A 24,413-nucleotide genomic window follows, 5' to 3' on the forward strand; every position below is an offset into this window, starting at 1 on the left:
TCAGTTTGCAGAGATGCTGCTGTAGCTCTTCCTGGCGGGAAAGGTCAGCGGCCTGGACAGGTCCAGCGACAGCGCCTTGGGGTGCAGCGCCCGCCGCGGGCGCAGGGGGCTGGCGCTGGCCCTGGGCGCGCAGAGCGCGGCCAGCTCGGGGCCCGGCGGGCCGGCGTCCGGCAGCGGGGCCTCGGCCGCGGCCCCCGGCTCGGCCCGGCCGCGCGGCAGGCGGGGCGACGGCTGCAGGCTGTGCCGCTTGGGCGGCGGCGGGCTGTGCGTCTGGAACCGCACCGTCTTCACCTGCTGCAACGAGAGGGGGCACGGTCAGGGTGGGGACAGCGGCCGACCCCCTGCTCTGCCCCCCCCCGCTCTGCCCTGGAGCCCGGGGGGCGCCGTGGGGCAGCCCCGCGCGGTGTGCGGGGGTGACGGGTGCAGAGCCCGGGAGCAGCACCCGCAGCGCAGCCCTGCGTCATTGGGCAGAGCGCCGGGTCAGTCCAGAGGACTGTCCCTGGGAAGGGAGAGTTGTCACTGGGGCAATTTGCAGAACCGTTTTACCTTTACGGAATTTCCCTCTGGCTGCCAGAGGGGAGAGAAATTTCCATTGCGAATGGCTCGGGCACAGCCGCGTGGGGCAGACGGGGAGCTCTGAGCGACCCGCCTGGTGCAAAGTCTGACATTCAGGTCTGTGGTGTTTGCTCCCAGAGTCTCAGGCACTTTGGTGGGATTTCTGCCCAATTTAAGACTTCAGAAAAGTCTCCAGACTGGTCATGACTGAGTGTTGGTTTACACTGATGGAGTCCCTGGAGCATCTTGCATTTCTAGAGGGTTTAATCTGACCAGCAGAGTCAGCAACACAAAGGTCTGATTTGGTAACGCAAGGGCCAACCCCAGTGATTCCTGTCAGCGAACCTGGCGGGGACGGAGCGGAGCCTGCGGGGTCTGGCCGCAGTCAGCACGGGGCTGCGCTGCCACGAGGGGCCGCGAGCGGGGTGACCCGGCCGTACCTTTTCGGTGCTGTTGCGGGAGGTGTCCGGTTTCACCAGGATGGACGGTGGGGCCGATGCTGGTGGCTTTGGAGCTGCCTCGCTCTTTGCTGGAGGGTCTTTGGCATCCAGGGTCACGGAGCTGCACATGGAGGGGGTTCTGCTCTCCCCTGCTCTGACCGCGGGCGCCGGGGAAGCATCGTGGGAGAAGCTGGGCCTCGCTGGCGCCCCGGGGGGGACGCTGTGCGGCGTGGGGCTGGCGTGCGGGTACAGCTGCAGCGGCTGCGGGCGCAGGGCGGCTGGGAGGGGGCGCCGGAGGGAGCCGGTGACGTGCACGGGGGTCCCCGCTGGCCCCGGCCTCTGCAGGGACCCGGCTGTGGAGCAAGAGCGGTGGGGAGCAGGTGAGTCAGGAATCCCACATCCACAGCTGCTTTCCCGACCGCAGCATGGGAACTCACACACTTTATTGCTTTCACAGCTTCTTGCTGTGCACAAGATTGTGAGATATATATGTATGTATATATATATTTTTTTTTTTTAACAGAGCCACCACAGGGGAATGAATCATTTACAGTGAAACAATCTTAAGATAAATCCAATTTGGAGTCTGAAAGCCCTGAGAACGGCCTTGCAGGGCGGCTGCCCGGGGCAGAGCAGTGCCCGCGGTGGCACCGCGCCGCACAGACCCAGCGGGACAGGGATCCCAAACCCAGGGATGGAGAGAGAAGAACCGCAGAGCAGTGCCCGCGGTGGCACCGCGCCGCACAGACCCAGCGGGACAGGGATCCCGAACCCACAGGCGGGCTGGAGCGAACAGAACCGGCTGAGCTCCGGCAGCCTTCGCCAAGAGCTTTGCCGTGCTGACTCACGCCCTGGAGGTGCCCGAATCACCGTGGCTGGGGAGCCGGTGGTGTGGGACCCCGGCTCTGCTGGGCTGCAGGGCGTTCGCTGGGCCCCTCCGTCCTTGGGAGGGCTTTTCCTACAGCCCTGGGCATGTGTCAATGAGAAGCATGTTTTGGGTTTTTGCGGAGGAGGAGGAGAAGAAAAATAGAGCTGATATGGAAGGTGTTTTCCCTCCAGCTCTTTCCTGTATCAAGGCTTTTGACTTCACAATTTCACTGGGTAACTCCTGCTCCAGTTTGCTGTGAAGCATCCTTTCTCACCTTCAGGCTAGTCATGATTTTCTGCATCGTGATATTTCCAAGCTGAATATTTTTTCTCCTGAGCTATAAATCATTCTGGTTTCCTGAATGGAGAGTCCCCCAGCACTTACTCTTCCTGGCGCTGCCGCGGCCGCGCCGCAGCGGGGCCGGTGCCGCTCCCGGGGGGACGGGGACGGGCAGCGGCGGCGCCAGCGCCCGGCTCTGCCTGGGGCCGCCCTCGGCGCCGCTGCCCTGGGAGGAGAGCGAGGCGCTGGAGAGCGTCCAGGAGGCGCACAGCGCGGGCATCCTCGACTCGGAGAGGTGCGGCTTCCTGCGGGAAACGGGGAAGAGAACAGGCTCACCCTCGACGCGGGGTTTCGTAAGGAAAGCGGGAGTTTGCCCGAAAGGGAGCTGGGTGGTTTAATGCGCCTGCACTGCTCGCAAGTCGGGGCTTTGGTGGAAAACTCTGGGTGATACAGTCATTCAGGTTTCTGGTTCCATTGCAATGAGGGTTTTCATCATCATCACCTGAAGCTGCTAAATTGCCAGACCCCCTCTCTGCCTTCCCACCAGCACACTGGCCAAATAGCGCTCCAAGTTCCTCGAGCAGGCCATGATGGAGTCCTTCTCCTAATTCATTAAAGAAAGAAAAAGCTTTACCTTTTGGGGGACTAGAGGAATGATTTGTGGTTTAATAACTGAGCAGTGATTCATCAAATAACTCAGGTATCAGCTTATTATGATGAAGTTTCCTAAGGAGGATAGAACAGCAGCTCCAACCCCAGTGCTTACGGTTGAGGCGCTATATGAGGCTATTTAGGATGACTGGGCTGTGCTCTCGATTATTCGCTTGCTCTGTTTATGGGCGAGGTGAGGCCGCGGTGTTATCGCAGGCTGCATGGGGAAGAAATGAGCTGGAGAAATAGAGACTCATCCCCGCGCTCCTGAATGCGGGAGGGTGCCGGGGCAGTGCTGCGATTAAAGCAGTGCTGGCACCTCTGGCCTGAACCAGCCCGTTTGGCAGAATAAAATCGATAAGCAGGGAAAGAGAAGTGGGGGAAGGGGGATCTGGGAGCATACGGTGAACTTCTGATCTGCCGCTAGAAGCTTTCAGGGAGGCAGAGGCTGATGTGGCCCTGATTGCAGGGCCGGGGGGTCTGAGTGGGGATCCAGCGACTCCAGCAGAGCTCCCTGCACCCATCCCTCCATCCCTCCATCCCTCCATCCCTCCATCCCTCCATCCCTCCATCCCTCCATCCCTCCATCCCTCCATCCCTCCATCCCTCCATCCCCCCTCCCCTGCACCCACATCCATCCCCTGTACCCACATCCATCCCTCCCCTGTACCCACATCCATCCCTCCCCTGTACCCACATCCATCTACTGTACCCACATCCATCTACTGTACCCACATCCATCCCCCGCCCACATCCATCCCCTGTACCCACATCCATCCCCTGCACCTGTGTAAGAAAAACCAGACCTGAAGAGAGGAGCGACGTAGTTGCTGGGGAAGACGCCCACCCTGCCGGTGACCAGGGACATGCCCCGCAGCCAGCCGTCTTGCTCCTTCCCGAACACACGGACCCCTTCTCCCTTCTGCAGCTCCAGCTCCTCCGGCCCGTGCGCCATGTAGGGGTGGAGAGCCACGCACCTGGGGACAGGGGACAGTGACTGCCCTGGCGGGACGGCCGAGCGTGGCCTGAGGCCTCGGGGTTGACTGTGCTGAGAACTGAAGCTGCTGGCTTTGTGTGAGCAGCGGCCGTTTGCCTGAAGCCTCTTCAACCAGCACTCACATCGAACATTTGGCTGCTGCTGTTACTGTGGAGGGAACTTGCGGGGAGGAAACTGCCCGTAACCCCAGGCTAAAACGATACGGGTGCAAGGAAAGGCAGCAGGTAACAGAGCAGACCCTGGCCCCGGTTTCTGTCCCAGAAGCCCCAGCCGGGCGCTGGGAGGAGAACGCGGCTGGTGTGCGCCCGGCACAGCGAGTGCTGCGCTCGCGCCACCGCAGCGCTGGGCGGCCGGCCCGGGGCAGCGCGGGGATGAGCGGGGGACGAGCACGGGGACGGGGAGGTGGTGGCTCCGCTCGGGGCTGGCGAACAAGCCGGACTACGAGTTCATCTGAAATCCCCTCTAGAGCTCCCTGTTGTGATTGTGGGAGTATGAGTGAGTGAGCAGCCTTTGCTTTCCGCAGTGAACCATGTGTGACCACACAGCAATTCAGAAGCGAAAGAAAATGGCAGATTTTTCAAAGCTTCCCCCCCTCTTTTTTTTTTTTTTTTCCTAAGGGAAATGTGATCTGCTCCCAAATATTAGTGAGTTACAGACCAATGCAGTAACTATCAGCTATAATTTAAAACTAAAACAAACAGACTAGTTGTCTAGATAGTCAAGGACTATCCCATCACTTTTTAAAGGTTTCTCCCTGCTGGTTGCTCAGAACCGTCGCTGGCAGTCTGGCTGGAAACGCCCGTCGTTACAAAGCGAGCGCTCGGGTCGCTCGCAGGGGGGTTTGGTACCGGGGTGTCCCAGTTCTGCGGTGCTTTGTTGCTGTATATGGGATTCCTCCTGAAGGGTGGGATGCGCTGATACTGCTTTGATACTGGGGGGCTGAGAATGGAGCTGTGCAAAATAGGCAGCTGATTTAAACACTTTAAACCAGTCCTGATTCTGTAAACTGTTTTAAGGTTTTAGGATTTTTCTTGCACTTAGGATTGAGTGTGTGCAATAGTCTGGATGACCTGTGCTAATGCAGGAAAGTAGCAAATACCAGGAGTGCAGGATGGATTTCTGGCTATTGCTCATGTGCTGAGGTTGCCACGGGTCTGCTCGCTACGTGGAGGTGCTAATTACCGCCTGGACAGCTTGTTGTTTTGTTATGGGGTGGTTTATCACAGTGCCAGGCTGAGGGATCTTATCTGGAGGAAAACAAATCCTCACGGTGTATTATCTGCAAATTGAATGCTCTGGGGCAGTTTTACAAGGTTGGATCATTCAAAGCACCGGTGACCATCACTGCCTTACTTAAAACAAGTGACTAGAGGCGCTGAAAGAGTAATTAGTTTCTTTATAGTTAAAAATTTAAAGCGCGTTGTTGACAAATGGGTGGAACTATTTAACTCTAGTTAAGTGCGGCACTAAGGTCCTGGGAATATAACTCAAAAAGCTGAGCACAGTGATTTGGTGAGGGATTGACCGGAATCCATCTCAAATGCTTCCACTCGCTTGCCCGAATTCTTCTCTATGCCCTGATTTTCCTGAATTTACTGTCTGATCCAGCTGTGGTCGGTCCGTGTGAGCCCCGATCAGACACGCTCCGCCCCGGAGCCGCCTCCCTCCCGCCCGCCCCCGCCCGCCCCGGAGCCGCCTCCCTCCCGCCCGCCCGCGGAGCCCTGTGCTGGAGGAGCAGCAGAGAGGGTACAGAAGGTGACACGACCCCGTGTGCTCGGTGTCTGTACGTACATGTGCGCTGACACGTGGTGCTGCAGGGGGGGCAGAGTGACGATGGCTGCTGGGTGCCCCAGGGAGCCTGGCACAGCGTAGTAAGATGCACTGACCTGCAGGGAGAAAGGGAACTATAAATTGATCTGAATATAGACTTGTTGTAGCTACTGGAAGAGCAGCTGAAAACATTTGTCAAGCTTTGCTCACACTTCAGGAAAAAAAACAAAGACTTTTCAGGAGAAAGAAGAGTTTGGAGCATTGGACACAACCAAGACCAGCCGTTAAGAGGAAGACTCGCGGTCCTTCACTTCACCACCGAGGTGCTCCCCAGGCAGGGCTTGGCTGCGGAGGGGGCTCGTCCTGCCCTGGAGCTCGGGACTGGGGGGTGGGTGACCTGGGCTGTCAGGAGGCTCAGAGCAGCGATGGAGCAGGATAAACATGAACTAACGGCCCCGACTCCCAAGGGCTGCGTTGGAGCCCTCACTGGAGGTGTTGCTGATCCAGTGTGAGATCATGGGAATGGGGAGACGTTCCCTCGCGCCTCTCCTTGCACTCGGGGTTTTCTGGCCCCTTTTTGCCTGCTCTGAGCAGGCTCAGCACCTTCTGTTCGCTCACCGTGCCTGGCGCCTGCATCAGGAAGGAAAAGGAATTCAGGAAAATGGCATTTTGAGGCTGGACTGTGCTCACCGGGGAGACCGTCGTATCCGCCAGTGAGGACCGGTGTCGTTGTTTATTTAGCTCCAGCTGGGAGCACTGGTGTCGTCTAAACCCCACATAATGCAGTCCTTGCCCCAACGACCTTTTAATAACTGTTATTTAAGGCGTCTACCGTGTCTGCGGTGTCCCGAGGAGCTCGGCAGACCCGTGCGTCCACGCGGCAGCTCCTGCCTGCCCTGGGGACACGGGTACAGCCACCTGCTCAGGTGTGTGTTGTTTGGGGTGGCCCCGTCCCCTCCGTCACTGTGCTGGTCCAGAGGTACCGGCCGCCCTGATGGCCGCTCTGTCTCTTGTAGGGTCTGTCACGTTCCTGCGAGGAGCCTGAGCCCCGCGATTCTGCGCCTTGAGGGCGGCGCTGGGCACGCGCCGTTCCTGCGGACGCGGGGAGACGGCTCCCTGGGCTCCCTGGGCTCCCTGGGCTCCCTGGGCTCCCGGCTGTCCCGGTGGGGATGCGGCAGCGTTTGCTCAGGGGTGAGGCCATCCAGCGCAAACACAAGGAATTTCTGCAAACGCCAGCTGTGCGGGTGAAATGTTTTCCTTGCTGGCTGCAAACTTATGTAGCAATCAGGGTACAAGATCTTTCAATGAAAACAGAGCATCTTCTAGGGGAGGTAGACCTTCCCTTTCACGTGAAAACCCAGCTATCTTTCAGGTGGCAAAAGCAAGACAATTAAGCTGAACTTCTTTGACTAGTCCTAGCGGGCTGCCTTGTTTCCATGCCCAGCAGCGAGGCGGGATTAGCCGGCACGAGGATTGGCTGGCTCGGGGACATGTCTCTCTCTCAGAGGCGGTTGGTCCTGCTGGGTGCAGCGCCGCAGCCGCTCGGTGACGCGACACCAGTGCGGTGGTTCCGTCTGCTCGGGGCTCCCCAGGGGCTGTGCAGGCTCCGGGAGATGAGTGAGGTCTCCACAGCCCCACGGAGGCAGGAGCATTTGTTATCTCCCCTTTGCAGGCAGGACAGCCCGGGCCTGTCACAGGGGCGGAGGGACCGGGGACAGTGTCCTCAGGGGTTTCCAACCGCTTCCTTTCACCGGCAGTGGTCGTTTCTGAAAATGGTGAGAGCCAGCGGTGCTGCAGAGCCCGGCGCGGGAAGGTCCTGGAGCCCGGCGCGGGAAGGTCCTGGAGCCCGGCGCGGGAAGGTCCTGGAGCCTGGCGCGGGAAGGTCCCGGTGCCCAGCCGTGCTGGTCGTGCCAGCCGAGCTCTGCTCCTGGTCCCAAAGCACAGACCCGTTCCCGGGCGCTCGGGGCGCGCAGCTCCTGAAAGCAGCGCTGCCGTGCCGGGCGCCGCGGCTCTTGGGAGGTGACACCGGCCCCGGCCAGGCCGGGCGGCTGCGGCGGCGGCTGCGGCGTTGGCCCCGGGGAGCCCGAGCCAGCGGAGCCAGCGGAGCCAGCGGCCGGGATGTGGCCGGGATGTGGCCGCAGTCACGGGCTCCAGCAGAGACCGCAGGATCTTAATGATGCGCGTTGTCGGGGCTTTAATCTCTTATTCATTTCAAATCTAATTTCTAGCGGTCATGTCTGTAACAAGGTGCTGGGGCGCTGGCTTTGCAAGGACCTAGAGGAAAAAACGTGACTCACCAGCTGTGTTGCTCTCCAGTAAATTAAGTTAATTAACAAACCCCAGCAACTACAGCTTCTGTCACTGGACCTGGAGCAGCACGTCAGCTTCCAACCCTCTTTACGTTCCTCGTTTTCTAGTCCAGGTAGGGTCAGACCAGCCTCTCAGATAAGTGAAGCTGATTGGAAATTATAATTCTGTTTTAATTTTGATAGCCATAACTTTTGAAATTTGGGGATTTGGAGTTTCTTTTTCCTGCATTGGAGCAAAATGACAACCTCTTGTAGGTTTTCCTGATGGAACTGTATTGAAATATTCACTTCTAGATGGAACTCGTAATGTTTTTCATCTCAGTTCCCAGTCTGCATGGAAGCAGTGATCCCTTCGGAACACACATCAAAGCGGGGTTTGTGTTTTCAACAGAGAGGAAAGAAGATTGAATGAAGTGTTTTCCAGCCAGGTATAAGTGACTTCAGCATTCACTTCCGCTGATGTCCCGTGGGCACCTTGCAAGCCCCTGTAAGTACAGAGTGTCACTTTCTGCCTCTCCTCGGGTCCCTCCCTCACTCATCGCCCCATCTCGCTTGTTGTCAATGTGCTTTCCAGCTCGGCTCCTGTCCCAGCGCCTGCTGACACGGGCAATTCCGCGCCGGGAACGTTCGAGATGCCTGGTGGGGCCGGAGATGTTCCCTTTGCGTCGCGGGGCCGCTGGTGCTGCTCGGTCGGGTCCCGCAGCTTTCAGGCCATTGATCGGGTGGAAAAGCCGGGGGTGCTTGAGCGCTGGCGGCAGGTCGATCAGCTCGATCAGCTCGCTGTGCGAGCGGCAAGGGCAGCAGCAGCTCCGGCCCCGGGGAGCGGGCCCGGCTGTGCCTGGAACGGCTCCCGCGCCGCTGCTGTGTGTTGTGCCGTGGGGCAGCGCCGGGGCCCGGCCCGGGACCCGCACAACAGGCACAGACGTGTCACAGCCCGCAGGCCGGTGGTGTCTCCCGGAGCCCGGCGTGGCAGCGGGGGGGAAGGAGGGGCGGGGGGGGCTGGCGGCAGCGCCGCCCGCCGCTTCTTCCCTTTTATGGGCCGCAACGAGCCCGAGCTGAGCCCTGGTGGCAGCGCCGGGCGGGTCTGAAAGCCCTTTGCTTCCCAAGCCCGTCCTGCGCCCGCGCCCCAACACCAGCACCCTGGAGATGGGGCTGGGACGGGTCACCCGTGGGGTGCTTCGGGGGACACTGGTGGTCTCCTTTGCTTCCCTCAAATGAAAGGAGCCTCCTAGCTTAGGGCAAGGGTCACGTAACTACAAGATGCTGGAAAATTCCTGCTTGTTTTGCTCCCCACGCTGCAAACCTCCGGGAGCAAAACTGTTGAGGAGAAGACAGGAAATTCCAGCCCTTCGAAGGCAAAACATTACGTGTTCACTCTGTTGCTTCTGCTGTTGACAATAGTTCACACTGAGACATTTTTGGTAAAATTATATTGGATTTGCGAGACAAGATAGCATTTCAGTTGAATTATAGTTCTATTGTAAGGCTTCATTTCCTCTCACATAAACCAGGATCTAACATCCAAGGCTCTTTGCAGGCTATTGCTAAGTACAAAATGCCTGCTGGGTTTTATTGCACAGACACCAAACTACCAGGGGCTGGCTTATTGCTTTACAAAACGTTAGAGTAACCTTGAATACGAAAGATGTCGTATAAATCTAAACAAAGCCCTTTTGCTCCCATTTCAGATGATCCGTGAAGATTCTGTATGGAGAACTTTAGTCAGAGCGGGAAGAAGAAATGAGACTCTCTTGCCTCTGCAAATCAAGAGCGGATACGGTCCGAAAGGTCGGTCTGTGTGTGATCTCAGCGTCTCCCCGAGGCGCAGCCTGCAGAGCACAGGGCTGCGGACGGCCCTGCCTGGCACAGAGCGCTCGTCTGACAGATGTGGGCACATGTGGGCACATGTGGGCAGAGGACTAAGGGGAAGGCTGGCAGCCCCATTTTGCAGACGCAGGAGGCTGCTCTGTTATTTCTGTGGGCGCTCCGACCCCGCTGAACGGGCGTGGGTGAGGCAGCCGGTCCCGCGGGCAGTTCGTGGGTTTGGGAACAGAGCTTGTGGTTCCGCAGTGTCGCGTGTGCCCGGGTGGGCAGAGGGCAGGTTGGGTTCAGAGAGACCCAACGTGTTCTCCTGCGCTGAGATTTTGGGCTTGTTCAAGTTTTTCAGTGAAGCGCAATGCTTGTCATTGAGCATGAGCATTGGGGATGCTGGGGACTCCTTTATGCTTGAGATGTACCAGAAAAACTGAAATAGCAATTCATACAAAGAGCGGGTTTCTGGGTTCCTGTTGAGCATGGGGGTTGGACGCAGAGGCGGCTGAAGCAGTTGTGGCAGCGCAGCCCTGCCCGGTGAACGCAGCCTCTCCCCGGCCTCGTGGGCTCGGCTGCCCACAGTCAGGGCCCGATTCTGCAGGCCCTGCCGTGCCGGTGCAGCTGCAGTCTGAGAGGAGCTCCAAGGGCTCCTTGTGGAGGTGACGCAGGGGAGAGCGGCCAGGGGCTGATTGCAGCTTTAATTCTGCAAACGTTGAGACCTACGTCCTTGTAGGGCAAACCAGACGTTCGCTTGCAGGTTGAATTGGGGCGCACACCCAGATAGTGTCTGCGAATGAGCTGACGCTCAGTTTGCTCCCTTGGGAGTTCATGTTCCACACCACTTTCTAAAATGAAAAATAGTTTGTTTTGCCAGTTCAGCTCTCTGTTTTCTGGTCTACACCTGGAGCTCACTGCAGGAGGGCAGAAATCAGAACGGGAAGGTGCTTTATCCATCTTTAGTTACTCTGATAACTTAATTTCTCCTTTTATGAATTGCCTTGGGTCCCTGAACTCTGAAGACAGACCTTTCCAACTGAAAAGGAGGGAGAACACCCCAGGCAGCCTGCTGTGGATGCCGTAAGTGACCGACACTGTTAGCACGGGAGCTTTGTCCTGGTGTTTGTGCTCTAGCTTTCCCATTGCTGCCTGCGCACCAGGTGTTTCTGCCCAGGCTCTGCGTGCCGCGCTCGCGCCGGTGCCGCAGCATCCCCGCCGCCGCTTACCTGGAGAGGGGCTCCGCAGGGAAACTCGGCTTTCTCGCTGCCCTGGGTGGCCACGCTGGGGTTGCTGGAGCTGATGAGGACGGGGGAGCTGATCTCCAGCGCCGGGCGCTCGCCGGGCGTGTGGACCATGCGGTTGAGGGTGTTGAGGGCGGTGGTGATGGAGAACGGCCGCAGGCTCTTGCGCCGGGAGTCGGGCGCCTTGGGGAACGCCGGCGGGTCCGCGCCCTTCGCCTTGGGAGTCGCCACGCGTAGGGACGCCACCTTGAACTGGGGGGACCAGTGGCTTTTGCTGGTGTGCAGGAGCTGCCTGGCAGTGGTGTTTGGCTGCAAGAGACAAAGGGAGACGCGGCGGCGCATTCAGGAGCCGCGCCAGGCACAGCCCGCTACTCAGCTCGCTCTTTCTCTCCTTTCCTATCCGGCAGCAGAGCTGTGGGCAGGTTCCCCATGACGCTACGGGTGATCTTTAAAAACGTGCAGCTCACTCATTTCCCTGGTGTGTTTTCAGTGACAAATCCCGGGTGCAAAAGTACTGATGCAAAGCTGACAGCAGAATGAAAACGCGTTTGAAAAATGTGTTGCTTAGACAACAAGTTACCGAGGTTGGTGCTCCTCCCCAGTGCTTTACAGGAGGGTTTGTCCCTTGTCGAGGCCTTTGGCTTGCGGCGGCAGGAGGGCCGCCTGGCTGCAGCGGTGTTACGAGAAATCTAACTCTAAATTGGAGGGGAGTTTGGGCACTCGCTGGTGCGCTTGGGTGCGTCTCCTGCAGCCGGCGTTCCGGCGTGAGCTGGAGAAGCCCTCGGTGACGGTGGCGTTCCCGGCAGAATCAGATCTGCCCAGTTACATCTCTGCAAGCCCAAACACTCATGGCTTGATCCTGCTGCCATTGAAAAGAGACGGGCTTGTTAACCACGGGGCTTAATGAGGGAAGAGTCAGGCCCTGACTTTGCATACGGGCAACGTTCAGACAGTATTCCTTGGAAACTGCTGATCAAACAGTATTAATAGCAAAGGGCATGTGGCGACAATGTTTTTCACCGCGATGGCTGCCAGAGGAGTTAATCACGATGTGCTGCTGACAGTGATGAGTTGCGAAGCCGAGATTCTCCCAGCGGGGCGAGGCCGCGCCGGCCGGGCCAGCACCCGCAGCGCAGGGGCCTCTCCAACATCAGCACCCTAAACAGGGATGGTTTGCACATTTCCCTTCTCCTCAGCCCTTAAAGCAAGGGTTTAAAGCTACGCTGTGTGCGTATGTACACATATAAGATGCTAATATTGTCATTACTGCATGTAATTAAACTTTAGCCTAAACTGGAAACGTTTTTCTGCCTTCTCTAAACGTCAGGAGATACAATAAAATGGGACACAAAGCGAAGTGTCAAAGCCACGGAAAGCCTCGCATCTCCCAAGGCAGAACTACCTTTGCCTTCCCTGTAATTAATTTCTAATTCCTTGGGTGGCTTTATGTGGCCCTAACTGACTTATTTCTGTCAACGCCAGACATAAATAAGTAATTACCGAAGCTAAAATGATTTCATTAAATGAAAAGATATTTTACAAAATATGTTAGAGCTTCAAATAAGATGCTTCGCTAGTGTCCTTTTATAAAATGGCCACAAAGAAGTGCTTGCTGTAATTATGACGGCTGCAAGTATTAATTTGATTTCTCTGAATTCTTGTTGGTGCCATTTACACCCTGCATCTCCAGCTAAGGGCAGGAATGCAATTAATGTCTAGACCAGCACTAACGAACACCGGCAGGGAGCGGGCGGCCGAGGGTCTGTGGAGCTGGAGCACGGGCCCCCCGTGGCATGGGGACATGGGGACATGGGGACGGGGCCACCATCACCAGCAGCTGGGGCTCCTGGGGCAGATCCCCCGCAGACGAGGCTGCACAACAGCCACTTACCACAGAACCCATTAACAATGTAGCTTGGATATTTTGCCTGAATTTTGCGTTTTTGTCCCCAGTTTTCTTCCTTGCTGTGGAGGCTCCATGGCAGCAGTGGAGGGGTGGGCAGGGTGGGGAATGGGCGCTGTGCCCTCGCTGGGGACAGTCCCTGCTCGTCACCTCGCTCGCCCTGTGCTGCGGCCAGCCCTGCCGGGACGGCGGTGGCCTCGCCGTCTGCCTCGCTCAGCACAATGCTCAAACGCCTTTTTAATTTAAAGCTGCGAGCGTGGTTGAATCGGGACGGTGGAGCGTGAGTCTGAGGGCGAGGACGTGGAAAGCCTTTGACTTGCTGGACGGTTTCTGTCACCCGGAAATGGCTCTGCGACTGCCACGCACACAGCTAATAATGAACGTGGCATTTTTGCTACAGAGCCGGAGAAGACCCCTGTGTGAGCGCCGGCCGCAGCGGGGCTGCGGCAGCAGCTCTGCCCCGGGGGCTGCCCGGCCCGGCCCTTCCTGCGGGAGTGACTGTCCGTGGCCACCAAGGGGACGGGGACAGGACAGGGGGATGCTCTTGCTCTCTGCAGAAGCATCTGTTTGCTTTAGATCCGCGCTAACTCCCCACGTGTGAACGGCGCTGTGGGAGCGGAGCTGAGTGCAGCCTCCTGCCACAAATAAACAGAGTGAGTAAGCCCTGAAACAAAGGCAAATAGAGGGGAAGAGAAAAAAGAAATGCAGACGGCAGAAAACTGAGGAAGGCGCCTCCTGCTAATAAGCGAAGTGATGATGAAGGGAGGGTTGCTCTGCCCAGCCTCCGCAGCTGACCAGCACGCTGGGAACCCACATGTTCTCGAGCGGCTGGTGATTTGTGACACTGCTCTGAACTGGTTTTTCTCTCTTAGTTCCTCCCCTTAGTCAGAAACCACAGCGGGCTCTTGGCTGTTTGATTTATCTTGCCCCACAGCAGCCACCCCACACCCAGCTGTGACGCCCTGGGGACCCCTGGCCTGGACCACAGCTGCTGCTCCTGCCTCCTCCTCCCCGAGCGCCCGTGGAGCATCTCGGCCCCGCAGCGCTCGTGGGGAGCGGTGACACCTCTGCAGGGACAGCGGCGTTCCCGGGCAGCGCTCGTGGGGAGCGGTGACACCTCTGCAGGGACAGCGGCGTTCCCGGGCAGCGCTCCCCGCTCCGCTCTGCGTGTCTCACCTCCTCTGACATACGGGGACCTTGCTGGGAGGTGCATCACTCAGAACAGTGTGTCCTCCACCAGAGCCAACGTGAGCTCTGCAGCCTTTGGGGGGCAAAGGGAAACACAGCCCAGGTTGGGGTGCTGCTCTGCCAGTGCCTCCCAGGCTGGGCATGTTGGAGCTGCATAACCCGTGTGTCCCCAGGCCTGGGCGCAGTTTTGTTTCCCGTGTCAGAGGTGTCGCTCAGCGCTCTCCTGGCGCGCTGCGGGTGGCGTTACCTTGTGGAAGGTCAGGCAGTCCTTGGCGTCGGTCCTGTCCCTCCTCGGCTCCGCGCTGCAGAGCGCTCTGCCCGCCGGCGGCAGCTGCTGGATGACCTGCACGGAGCCGGCGGGGAACACGCCGCTGAGCCCGTTGACCTCCCCCAGGTACCAGTTCTCGTCCAGCTGGCGCAGCAGCGCGATGGTGTCCCCCTTGTTGAAGCGCAGCTCCCCGGGGCTGTGCCCGCGGTACGTGTACAGCGCCTTGGCTCGCGGGACCTGCGGGACCAGAAACAGCCCTTGCATCTGTCCGTGTCAGCCATGCTGAACATAGACAGGATGCCCCAAAAGCATTCCTAATTACTGGGAAAAATTGAGAGGTCTAAAGCTTAAGCATGCATCTATTTGGATTAACTACCCACATCCTTTCCTGATGTCTTTTTCTAATGAAGACAAGCCCCAAAATACTTATGCTAAATTTGTATCAAGACGAAAAGCTGGCTGAACTTGTTTAAGAATATTAGGAAACAATGCCTTAAACTAGTCTTCCCGTGGGATCTTACTGCCTGCTGTAAGGTCTCCTCTAATCCAATGCCTGTTTTAACGACCCCGGGTGTTTCTGTCTCGGGTGACTGAAGGTCGCAGCCGTTGTCCCGCTGACCTGGCGCTGTCACCTGCAGTGGCCAACAGTGCCTGTCTAGGGGAACGTGCCAAGCAAGGTGAGCGCAGGTCCCTGCTCCGCTCTGCTCGTTTCCCTGCTCTGTCAGCGGGTGACCATGATTTCTGATTCAGTATTTAATCTGGGTTACGGGAAGAAAGGCTTCTTCATGTTATTGTTGTTGCAGTACAACATGAGTAGGAAGGTAACCAGAAAAGAGATGAGGGAACTTTACCAGCCTGACTCTCATCGCAATGAAGCTACAAAGTTCACTTAAAATAACTGCTTTACAGACCTTTATCTATACCTGAAAACTCAATTTAATACACAGTGCAACATAGGATTTAGACGGCTGACTAAACCCGGAGCGTAACCCAGGCGATGCAATGGGAGGGCAGCCTGGGGGGTGTTTTTTGTGGCAGGAGTGCAGATGTGCTGACGTTTTCTGCACTACGGAGCTGTTCTAGTTCCGCATTTGGGAGTCCTGCACATTGGAAATCGCTCCACACCGCAGGACGCTGGGAAGACGTTCGGCCGGGGCCGGGGCCGGGCTCGGTGCTGCTGGCGCTCTGGCCGGGCGGGATCTCCCCGTGCGAATCCCGGGGCGCTGAGCGGGGCTGCTCGGGCCCGGCGCCCCCCCCGCGCCACCAGCGCTCCCCCTGGCACTGCCAGCGCTCCCCCTGGCACCGCCGGCGTCCCCCCCGCGCCACCAGCGCTCCCCCTGGCACCGCCGGCGTCCCCCCCGCGCCACCCGCGCTCCCTCCGCCGCTCGGCACTGCGGCGAAGCTGTGGCTCCTGCGGCTCCTGCGGCTCCTGCGCCCGGGGCCAATGGGGAGGGGGTTTGGCATGAAGACAGTGCTGTATATCCTAAGCTATTATCTGAACTATTAGAGCTCAGATATTGGTCTTTCCTTGAATTGTACAAGATTCTTGGCTTCAATAACATCTTGCATTGTGGTTCATTTTCTTTAATCCCTTTTAATAGAACCACAGAACCATCAAATGTCCTGAGCTGGAAGGGACGATGGAGCCCTCGGGCAGGGTGTCTGCAGGGCTCGCCCACCCGTGCGCTTCGGGACCTCAGGGAGGTGGGACAGAGAAACTTGGCGTGAGTTTCCTGAAGTGCAGAAAAGATCAAACTTTCCATGGAAATGATTTAGGTTTTGGGAAGACAACATGTTCCAGTGCTCCCAGACACTGATGGTGGCAGGAAAAAGGAACCAAGAAGAGAAGAATTTTATATACTGCATTTACTTCAAAGCATTTGAAACAGGAAGCAATTAGTTTAATGTTTAGTCCTAATTAACTCATTTTGCCTGTTAAGTTGCACTAATAGTAAACAAACGCATTCACTGGGATTAGTGACACTGAAAGCACGTTGAGGGAAAAAAAGACAGTGAAATAAATGAGACTGAGCCCAGCTTTGCCGTCCATCTGTCCATCCGTCCCCCGAGCTCCTGCAGGACACACGGACGTGCCAGCACCAGGCGCTCCCCGCAGAGGGACAGACGGACCTGCTGTGCGTGAGGAGCCTGGGTCCCGGGAACAGGGATCCGGGGATTCTGCTCGGGCTCAGTGACGGACTCGCTGGCGCTACACGAGGACAAGGAGCACAGAGCGCGGCTGCCTCGGGAGCCCAGAAAACAAACAGCACTCATGGGACTGCAAAACAGGGCTTGGAAAGGAGGAGCACGCACGGACCGGGACGGTGAGAGAACGGCTGCACAGCAAAACACAGCAGAACATAAAAGGCGTCAAGAACGAGTTATGGAAATATATTAAAAATAAGAGAAACTCTGCAATGAAATGCATGCCTATTACTGACTGGGAAAAGTGAAGAAGCAGTGGGTGCTGAGAGTCTGCAATGTATGATCAGATATTCTGTGAGATTAACGTTACTAGGACAGGAGAGCAGGCAGGATAAGAGCTGACCTGGGCAGGACGGTGTTTGTGGCTGAGGGCCGGCTGAACCCCCCCCCCGGTGAGGGGCTGAACCCCACTTCTGCAGCTCCGCGTTAACCCTTTCCCGGCTCCCGCCCGTTCCCAGGCTGCCCCTCGGCCGGCTCTGCCCTGCCCTGCCCTCCCGGTGCTGCTTCCCGGCGCTCCCGGTGACCACTGACACCGTCCCTCCCCTCGCGCTACAGAGCAGAGCACCTGGATTCACTCCTTGAAAGTCATTGCAAAACTTGGTGCATCTACGTGAATAACAGTTAATATTAATGCTTATATGCCTCTTTAGCCTCCAAAAGATAGCTGGAATTTTGGTCTTTTGGGGCTTGCTAGTAATGTTGGACACACAAGGTAACATTGGTGTGTTCCTTCGTGGATGTTTTGCCAAAGACGGCGCATCTCGGCGCTGGTCACTCCTGCTACTGCGGGCGCATCGCAAACCACGGTTCCTTCTTTCCTCCTTTCTTTCCCCTTCAGCTTTGGCTGTTTTCTGTCCTCTCTGGGATGTGTTAGACCCTCTGCGAGGCACCTGTTCCACTTTATTTAAAGCAGGTTAATTGCAATAGCAGAAGCTGGGTGCTAATTAAACCCAGTGATAAAGACAAGCTGTGCCTGGAGATAGTTCACTTGGGGCTGAGGGAGCAGCTTGTCCGGGGCGAGGACATGTCCCCAGGTGACGACGTGTCCCCAGGTGACGACGTGTCCCCGGGCGAGCGGGCTGGGAGGATGAGGTTTCCTGCTGGCATTGCCGGGTGGTGCACGGAGCTCCAGAGCGGGTCTCCTGCTATTTGATTTCTTTTGATGGGTTTTTCTGCCCTTGCTATGTCCTGTTGCTTTTTGTTAATCCCAGGCAGCGTGTTACTTCAGCGGGGTGGTAGTGGCAGCGAAACATTCAGCCAAATATTGCCAACATTGGCATGCTCCCTAGCTGCAGGGCTCAACGTCTCTCTTTAAGGTCAGTTGGGAAAACACGATGAGGACCCATGAAAAACAACCAGAGGCGGTTGGAAACGTGTGTAGGATGTTTGGCCCACGTCTGCAAAGAGCCGGCACTGGTGGCTGGCGAAGGCTGTTCTCAGCAATGCCGTGTAATGCTGCAGAGTAGTGTGAAATTCAATAAATAGGAGGGGGAGAGGAGGATCTTTTGTGTTGTCCTATGCAGGTGCACCTCGTGTCTTGTCCTCGTTCGTAAGGGATATGGAGCCGATGCGGGAGAATTTGTTTTGTACCTGTTTTTGGTATTTGGCATCGGCTGCACCAGGGCAGCTGTCCAGTACATCTGAGTGTCCCTCTGTGCAAAAACCAAATTACAGGTACGTGCGTGTGAGGAAGCGATGGTGGCGATGGTGGCAATGCTGTCCCTGCTTTACCTGTGGGGACAGGACTGGGCAGTGTGGGCTCCCAGGGACGGACGGTGACTGCACGAGCAGCGATTTCCACAGCACACCGAGAGCTGGTTGTTATCTGCACAGCTCCTGACGAGCAGCGATTTCCACAGCACACCGAGAGCTGGTTGTTATCCGCATGTTGATGCCAGAGGCCGTGCTGGCTTCTCGCAGTGCTAATCGATAGCCACTTGGCCACCTTGATGACCAACTTTCTGGAAGTGCCTTCAGCCTCTGCACTGGCTGCTGCATTTCTCTGCGATGAATGAGCCTGACGGCTTTTGTGTGCTCAGCTAGCACAGGTTTCAGGGCTCTTTAGGAGCCAGTTGGATGAAAAGAGCTATTTGAATGTAAATTAATTGCCATTACAATTCTGTTTTTCTGCTTTTCGTCAGAGGAGATAACTTCAGCCTTGTCACACAGAACAAAACCTTCAAAAGTGCACTTGTCATTTCAATCTCTTCATATAATTATATTCTGAGGATGCAGACAGCTGGTGGTTTCTGCAGCTTTCTCCCTGAGGAGCACTGCTCCCGTCTTCCCAGCACCACGGGCGGTGTGCGCCAAGCGGAGCCGCGGCCGGCCCGGCCTGCGCTCGCTGCTCCGGCGCGGCTGCCGCGGCTGGGCCGGCGCTGCTCCGGCGCGGCTGCCGCGGCTGGGCCGGCGCTGCTCCGGTGCGGCTGCCGCGGCTGGGCCGGCACTGCTCCGGTGCGCCAGGGCAGGGGTGGCCTGGAAAGCTGTTTGGTGAGCGGAGAGAGGGGAACCCGCGGCTGCAGGGGCAGAGCCGGGCGGCGGAGGCTGCCGCGCGTTCCAGCTGTGGTGGCTGCATGAAACCTTTTCACGCCTCTTCCCCTCCTGGTCGCCGCTATCAGATGTGCTTGTCTCTGCTGCAGTCAGCAATCTCAGGCAGTGGTTAAGTTGTGTGTCATGGCTTTAAGCCGCACAGAAAACAACCTGTGTCAGCCCTCGGCGTGCCTGGTCATGATGCTCTGCCTCAGCACCGCGGTTCTCAGAAGTGGCTGTTTACCTGCATCCCGCTCCCGCCCCCTCCGCTCCCTGCTCCGGCTGGATGGCTGCGCTCCCTGCGCTGGAGGGGACGGTGCTGGCGCTGCCAGGCCGGGCGGCGGCGCTGCCTGCGGGCACCGGCAGCCGGGCCGGGGCGGGGGACGGCGCTGTCCCCTCCGTGGGCAGCGGACCTGCCGTCTGTGCCACGGCCCCGCCAGCGCTCAGAGCTGCAGGGCCCCGCGCCTCTGATTGCCCAACAGCCCAGGATTTAGTCTTCATGTGATTTCAGGGCAGCGCTCCGTCAGTGACAGAACATCTCGCCATTCCCCTGCCGCCTCCGCTTCGCCGCCATTTTGATGGCAAACTAATGGCTGTTGTGATGGCCACAGCTGCGGGCCAGGACTGGGGAGGTCGCTGTCCACCTGGCCTTGGGTGTCCTCGTCCTGCCCAGAGCACCCCACTCGCAGGGGACACCAGCGCGGTTACACAGGACACGAGCCAATGTGCTTCCCAACCGGCCAGGCTTCTCTTTCCTCCCTGCAAAGCCAGCGAGCAGGTTGGGGTCTGTCAGCTACCGGGGCCCGAAGAAAACCCTCTTAAGGGGGTCAGATTGCCAAAGGACACGTCTCTTAGAAACAACCGGAGCTGTGACCCCCGTGCCAGCATCAACACACCATCCCCAGCGGGAGCCGCGCCGAGAGCAGCGCTCCAGACTTTCAGCCTCCTCGCTGACCATGACACTCAGCAGGTGAGCACGCAGGCCCAGAAACGCTGCTCTATTCCTGACTTGCCATCTGAGCCTGACTCATTGCCTTGGCAACCAATTAAAACACTGTTATGTGTCTGCAGTTCGGTACCCAGTTTTGTCAGACCGGCTCCGATGCCGGCTGGGGGTCCTTCGGTTCCCCCCGTCTGCAGCCCGGCAGCTGCGGGCTCCGCGGCGGTTCGGCCGGTGATGGTGGCAGGAGCGCCGGTGTGACCCGTGGCAGTCAGCTGGGAGCCCCGCTATGGCAGAACGATACAAATCGCTGCTTGTTTTGCAGGGAACTGGAAACTTGTTTTCCAGGGGTTTCAGCCTTCAGCCCATCAGAACAGTATTTTCCTTCTAGGCTTTCCATAGGGAACCTGGCACAGCCCTGCCCTGTGGTGCTCCTCACAGACGTAAGGAAGCGGCGGGCTGTCCGGTGGAGGACGCGGCTGCTCCTCGTGGCCGCCGCGGCGCTCACGGCCCGGCCAGATCCCTGGTCTGCACCCTCGGCTGTTGCGCCCTCGGCGTTTGGGGTGTGTTGTCAGGCAGCCCAAACGGAGGTGACTTCACTCTCTCTGTGCAGCAGATGAAAGTGCTAAAACTACACGCAAAGGCGAAAAAAGGCAGACAACGGTATCTGCGCGAGGTGCAGTGCAGCACTGCAGAACCAGTTCCTTGGGCCGCTCTCGGCATTCTTTTAGGATGAGACAAACCCCGATGGGATGCGGCTCTGAAGAACTGGGGCGAGCACTTTCTCCCGGGCGGCTGTGAGGCCACACGGAGTCGGCCGAACGCAGCGGGTCCCTTTCCAGCCGAGGGACCCTGTGGCACGAGCAGCCGCCACCTGCAGCAGCTGCTGGCGAGAGGACGCTCCGGCGCCCCGCTCAGGGAGGAGCCAGAGCCGGCTCCGGGGCACAGCCAGCGTGCCTGCGCAGTCCTCGGCTTCCTAACGCCTTCAGCACTTATGCAGCTCAAGCCTGATGCAACTCATGAGGTCATGACTGTGATTGCACAGGAACTGCTGGGGTTTTGGGGGAGTGAGGGGGTGCTTTGCACAGCGAGTGGGTGAGAAAACGCACTTGCTCCCACTGGGTACAACCATGAAGGTGGCTTTGAATAAGGTTTCAAAAAGATCCAGCAATCCAAGTCCTGTCTGTCAAATTCAGCAAGGAGTTGGAGATGTTTCTGGAGGAGGAGAAAATACCAAGACACGGGCACTATATATAGACGTCCGTGTGAAGGTGGCGACGTTGGAGTGCAGGGTATTTTTATCCCGATAGAGCTGTTATCTCTCTATCTCCCATGAAATGCTGGGGGGGTGTTACAGCACTCTGTGCGTGCACAGAGAAAATAGCCCGAGTCGCAGTTAGATTGGCATGGTCTGTGTTGTCCGGAGCGAGCTGTCCTCTCGGAGCTCTTCTGCCCCGTGTTTGTGGCGTGGCCAGGTCCATCAGCCAGCGCTGCCCAGGGCCCGGCTGGGTTGGCCGTGCGGCACTGCAGCCAGATAAGAGGACATAACACAAGACGTAACCACATCTGGCACATGCCAGGGGCGGTTCCTAAGAGTTCAAAGGCTTCAGTGTAGATTATTTACGCATTCACCTCCCAGCAAATCCTTTTACTCTTTAATTCCAGACAATTTATTATGTAGAGATGCTGAAAATCCAAAGTCTGTCCTCTCTGCATAGACGTTAACGATCTCAAACCTGCCCGAGCGGTGCAGCCTCACGTGCTCGGGACCCCGAGCATGCCCACCCCCTGTCACCAGCTGGGAAGGGAAGTCAGCAATGATTTACATGCTAGCAAATAAGAAATAATTTGGGATGGCCTGTAACTGGAATATTCCCTGATTTTTAAGGGCTGGCTCTGTGGAATTCCTGACTGCAAACTGAGTATCTCGTTACAGCTAATTCAGCAGCTCTGCTGGCTCTGCTCACACTTCCCTCTTGCAATGATGTGAGTTCTTGTCTTGCTTGCTGATGAGGGGATTTGCTTTAACTTTCTTGGCTTCATGGATGCTCAAGAGGATGAAGAGCAAAAAGCCAGCAAGGAACTGTCTCTGCTGAGAAATTTTCATCGAACTTGTGACTTTCTCAGCTCCACGGAGTAAAGGAATTTATTTATATAACAGCTTCTTTGGTCAAAACAAAACATGTCCTGTATCCTGCTTTTGATGTTGCATCTGCCTGCCGTGCAGAATGGTGCATGTTAATTTCATTTGCTTTGTAGCACAAAGTGGTGCAGTCTTAGGAGTAACGAGCAGACTCTGCAGAGTGGGGAAGTCCCTGGGAGAGCACACGGAGCGGCCTGGGGGGCGCGGGGGGTCCCTGGGGGCTGGAGGGCGCGGGGGGGGTCCCTGGGTGCTGGAGGGCGCAGGGGGTCCCTGGGAACTGGAGGGCGCGGGGGGTCCCTGGGGGCTGGAGGGCGCAGGGGGTCCCTGGGGGCTGGAGGGCGCAGGGGGTCTCTGGGGGCTGGAGGGCGCAGGGGGTCCCTGGGGGCGGGACGGGACGGCTGCGCTGGCCGGGAGTCCCGACAAACAGCAGCTGCTGTGCGGCCCCTGCTCACCGGGTTCTCCAGGTGATGCCCGGGCACTCGGGCACCGCGAGGGCAGGGACAGGACGGGCATCCCCACTCCCCCCCTGTCTCTGCACCGCTCGGGTGCTCCAGGTGGGTCCCGGCTGGTTTTGGGTGCCGGCTCGGGGGTCTGGGGACACTGGTGTCCCACTGAGCACCCAGAGCATCCTGTGCTCCTGTCTGCATGTGCTTAAAACCACCAAACCCAAATCGTGACTAATACTTTTCATTCTTCACCTTGCAGCCGAGGATTCCAAAGTGTTTTATAATTAATTAACTAATTAAGTCTGAGCGCACTTTGGTGGGAGGCGCAGGCGGAGGGCTGGCCCGGCGCGGCCGCAGCGCAGCTCCCCGCTCTGCGCGCTCCGGGGGCTGCTCTGTGACGCCTTTGGGAGCTGCACACTGACAGATGCTGCCTTATCTAAAACCAGCAGCGCGCCGAAAGAAACGTGACATGGGCGAGAGAGAAGAAAAGCAGATTCAAACAGCTGCTGAATCGCAGAGCGTTTGGTGTGTGATCTGTCCCAGATGACACATCGACGCCCCGGAGGTTCCCCGGGACACACGAACCACTCGTACCCGGCGCAGGGTCCCCGCAGCCCCCCATGCAGGAACCCCCCCAGCGGGCAGGACAGAGAACCCGTCCCTGCGTGCCTGGAGTCCAGAGCTCTGCAACTCGGGAAAGTGCTCGCAGAGCAGGAGCTGCTGGAGCCAGGCTTGGGTGTTATGGAGAGCTTTGTAGAGACGTTGTAGAGAAGGATAGTTCAGGTGAGAGAAATGGAGATCCAGGAATATAGAGCAGGGAAGGGGAAGCCACACATCAGGCTCTACCCCAAATTCAGTATGAGCCAAGTTACTTTAACAGGTCTAATATCTTGTCCTTATTACTTAATAAAAGCTTTTGTACCGTTAAAGAAAATGACAGGAACAACTTAGAATTTTAAAATTAGCCTAGTAAATCATCCCTAAAGTTTGTAAGTTGAGTTTAATATTTTTCATTAGTGGATCTCAAAGTATTTTGCCAAGGACACGAGCATCACTAGGTGCTTTCCTTCCTTTCCTATGGCTGGGGAAACTGAGGCACAGCAACAGGAAATACCTTTCTGCAGCTCTAACAGTTACAGCTTTGCAATTTCTGATTTAATTGCTACCAGTCAAAAATCAGTGTACTGCCTGGAAGTTAAAGCACCTGAGCTGCAGCCCCCCAAAAGTCAGCAAACACCTGGGAACTCCTGGGGAGAACATCTGCTGCGAAGTTGTTGCAAGAAGGACAAGCTGGTTCTGTCTCAGCCTGAACGTCAACCAGTTGTGCTGAACTCAAACCAGTCAAATACCACAAGGAAGCAGCAGCCACATTTGCAAACACAACAATCTCTCACTTCAAACATTTCTGCAGTGCTGCTAACAGGAAAGTTTCCTGCTCTTGGCACACGAGCAGACAGCTTTGTGTGCCAGCAGGCAGAGCAGGGAGCGCGGCGCTCTTACCCCGTCCGCGGGCGTCCTGGGGGCGGTCGCCAGCCGGTGCTGGTGCAGCTGCAGCGCCCGGGGGACCCTGCGCAGGGAGGCGGGGGAGGCCGGGACCCCCGGCCTCTGCATCGAGCCGAACCTGGGCAGCGTCTGTCCGCCCCGGACGCCATCCAGGAGGCGGATGAGGAGCAGGTTGGAGGGCAGGTGCTCAATGCTGCAGAGGACCAGGGTCCTGCACTCGGGGCACCTCAGCTCCTTCTGCGACTTGAGGATCCTCTGCAGACAGGGCTTGCAGAACGTGTGCTGGCAGGGCAGCACCTTCGCTGTGCCGTCGAGCTTTTCAAAGCACACAGGACACTCCAACAGGTCAAGGAGAGCTAAATCATCCAT

The 24,413-nt window shown here is 57.5% G+C and overlaps 1 protein-coding gene and 1 long non-coding RNA gene across 4 annotated transcripts; one reads left to right on the forward strand and one right to left on the reverse strand.

The window, feature by feature from the left end:
- On the reverse strand, positions 1-24,413 carry SH3RF2 (SH3 domain containing ring finger 2; the record flags this gene model as incomplete). Its single annotated transcript, XM_082063533.1, has 8 exons — positions 1-294; positions 996-1,348; positions 2,248-2,447; positions 3,600-3,770; positions 5,582-5,676; positions 10,905-11,228; positions 14,258-14,515; positions 24,042-24,413. 8 exons carry the CDS (start codon positions 24,411-24,413, stop codon positions 1-3), a joined length of 2,067 nt encoding a protein of 688 aa, XP_081919659.1.
- LOC309445079 lies at positions 7,175-12,294 on the forward strand. 3 transcript variants are annotated; one of them, XR_014185226.1, is made up of 5 exons: positions 7,175-7,396; positions 7,443-8,297; positions 9,558-9,657; positions 10,701-10,758; positions 11,410-12,294. It is a non-coding gene; the product is annotated as an uncharacterized lncRNA (long non-coding RNA). The 3 variants fall into 3 exon arrangements; XR_014185227.1 differs by having other exon boundaries at positions 10,705-10,758; XR_014185228.1 differs by having other exon boundaries at positions 7,175-7,335; positions 8,192-8,297; positions 10,705-10,758.

The sequence above is a fragment of the Streptopelia decaocto genome (genome assembly GCF_964273445.1).
Source record: "Streptopelia decaocto genome assembly, chromosome: 12".
In the NCBI taxonomy this organism is placed as follows: Eukaryota; Metazoa; Chordata; class Aves; order Columbiformes; family Columbidae; genus Streptopelia; species Streptopelia decaocto.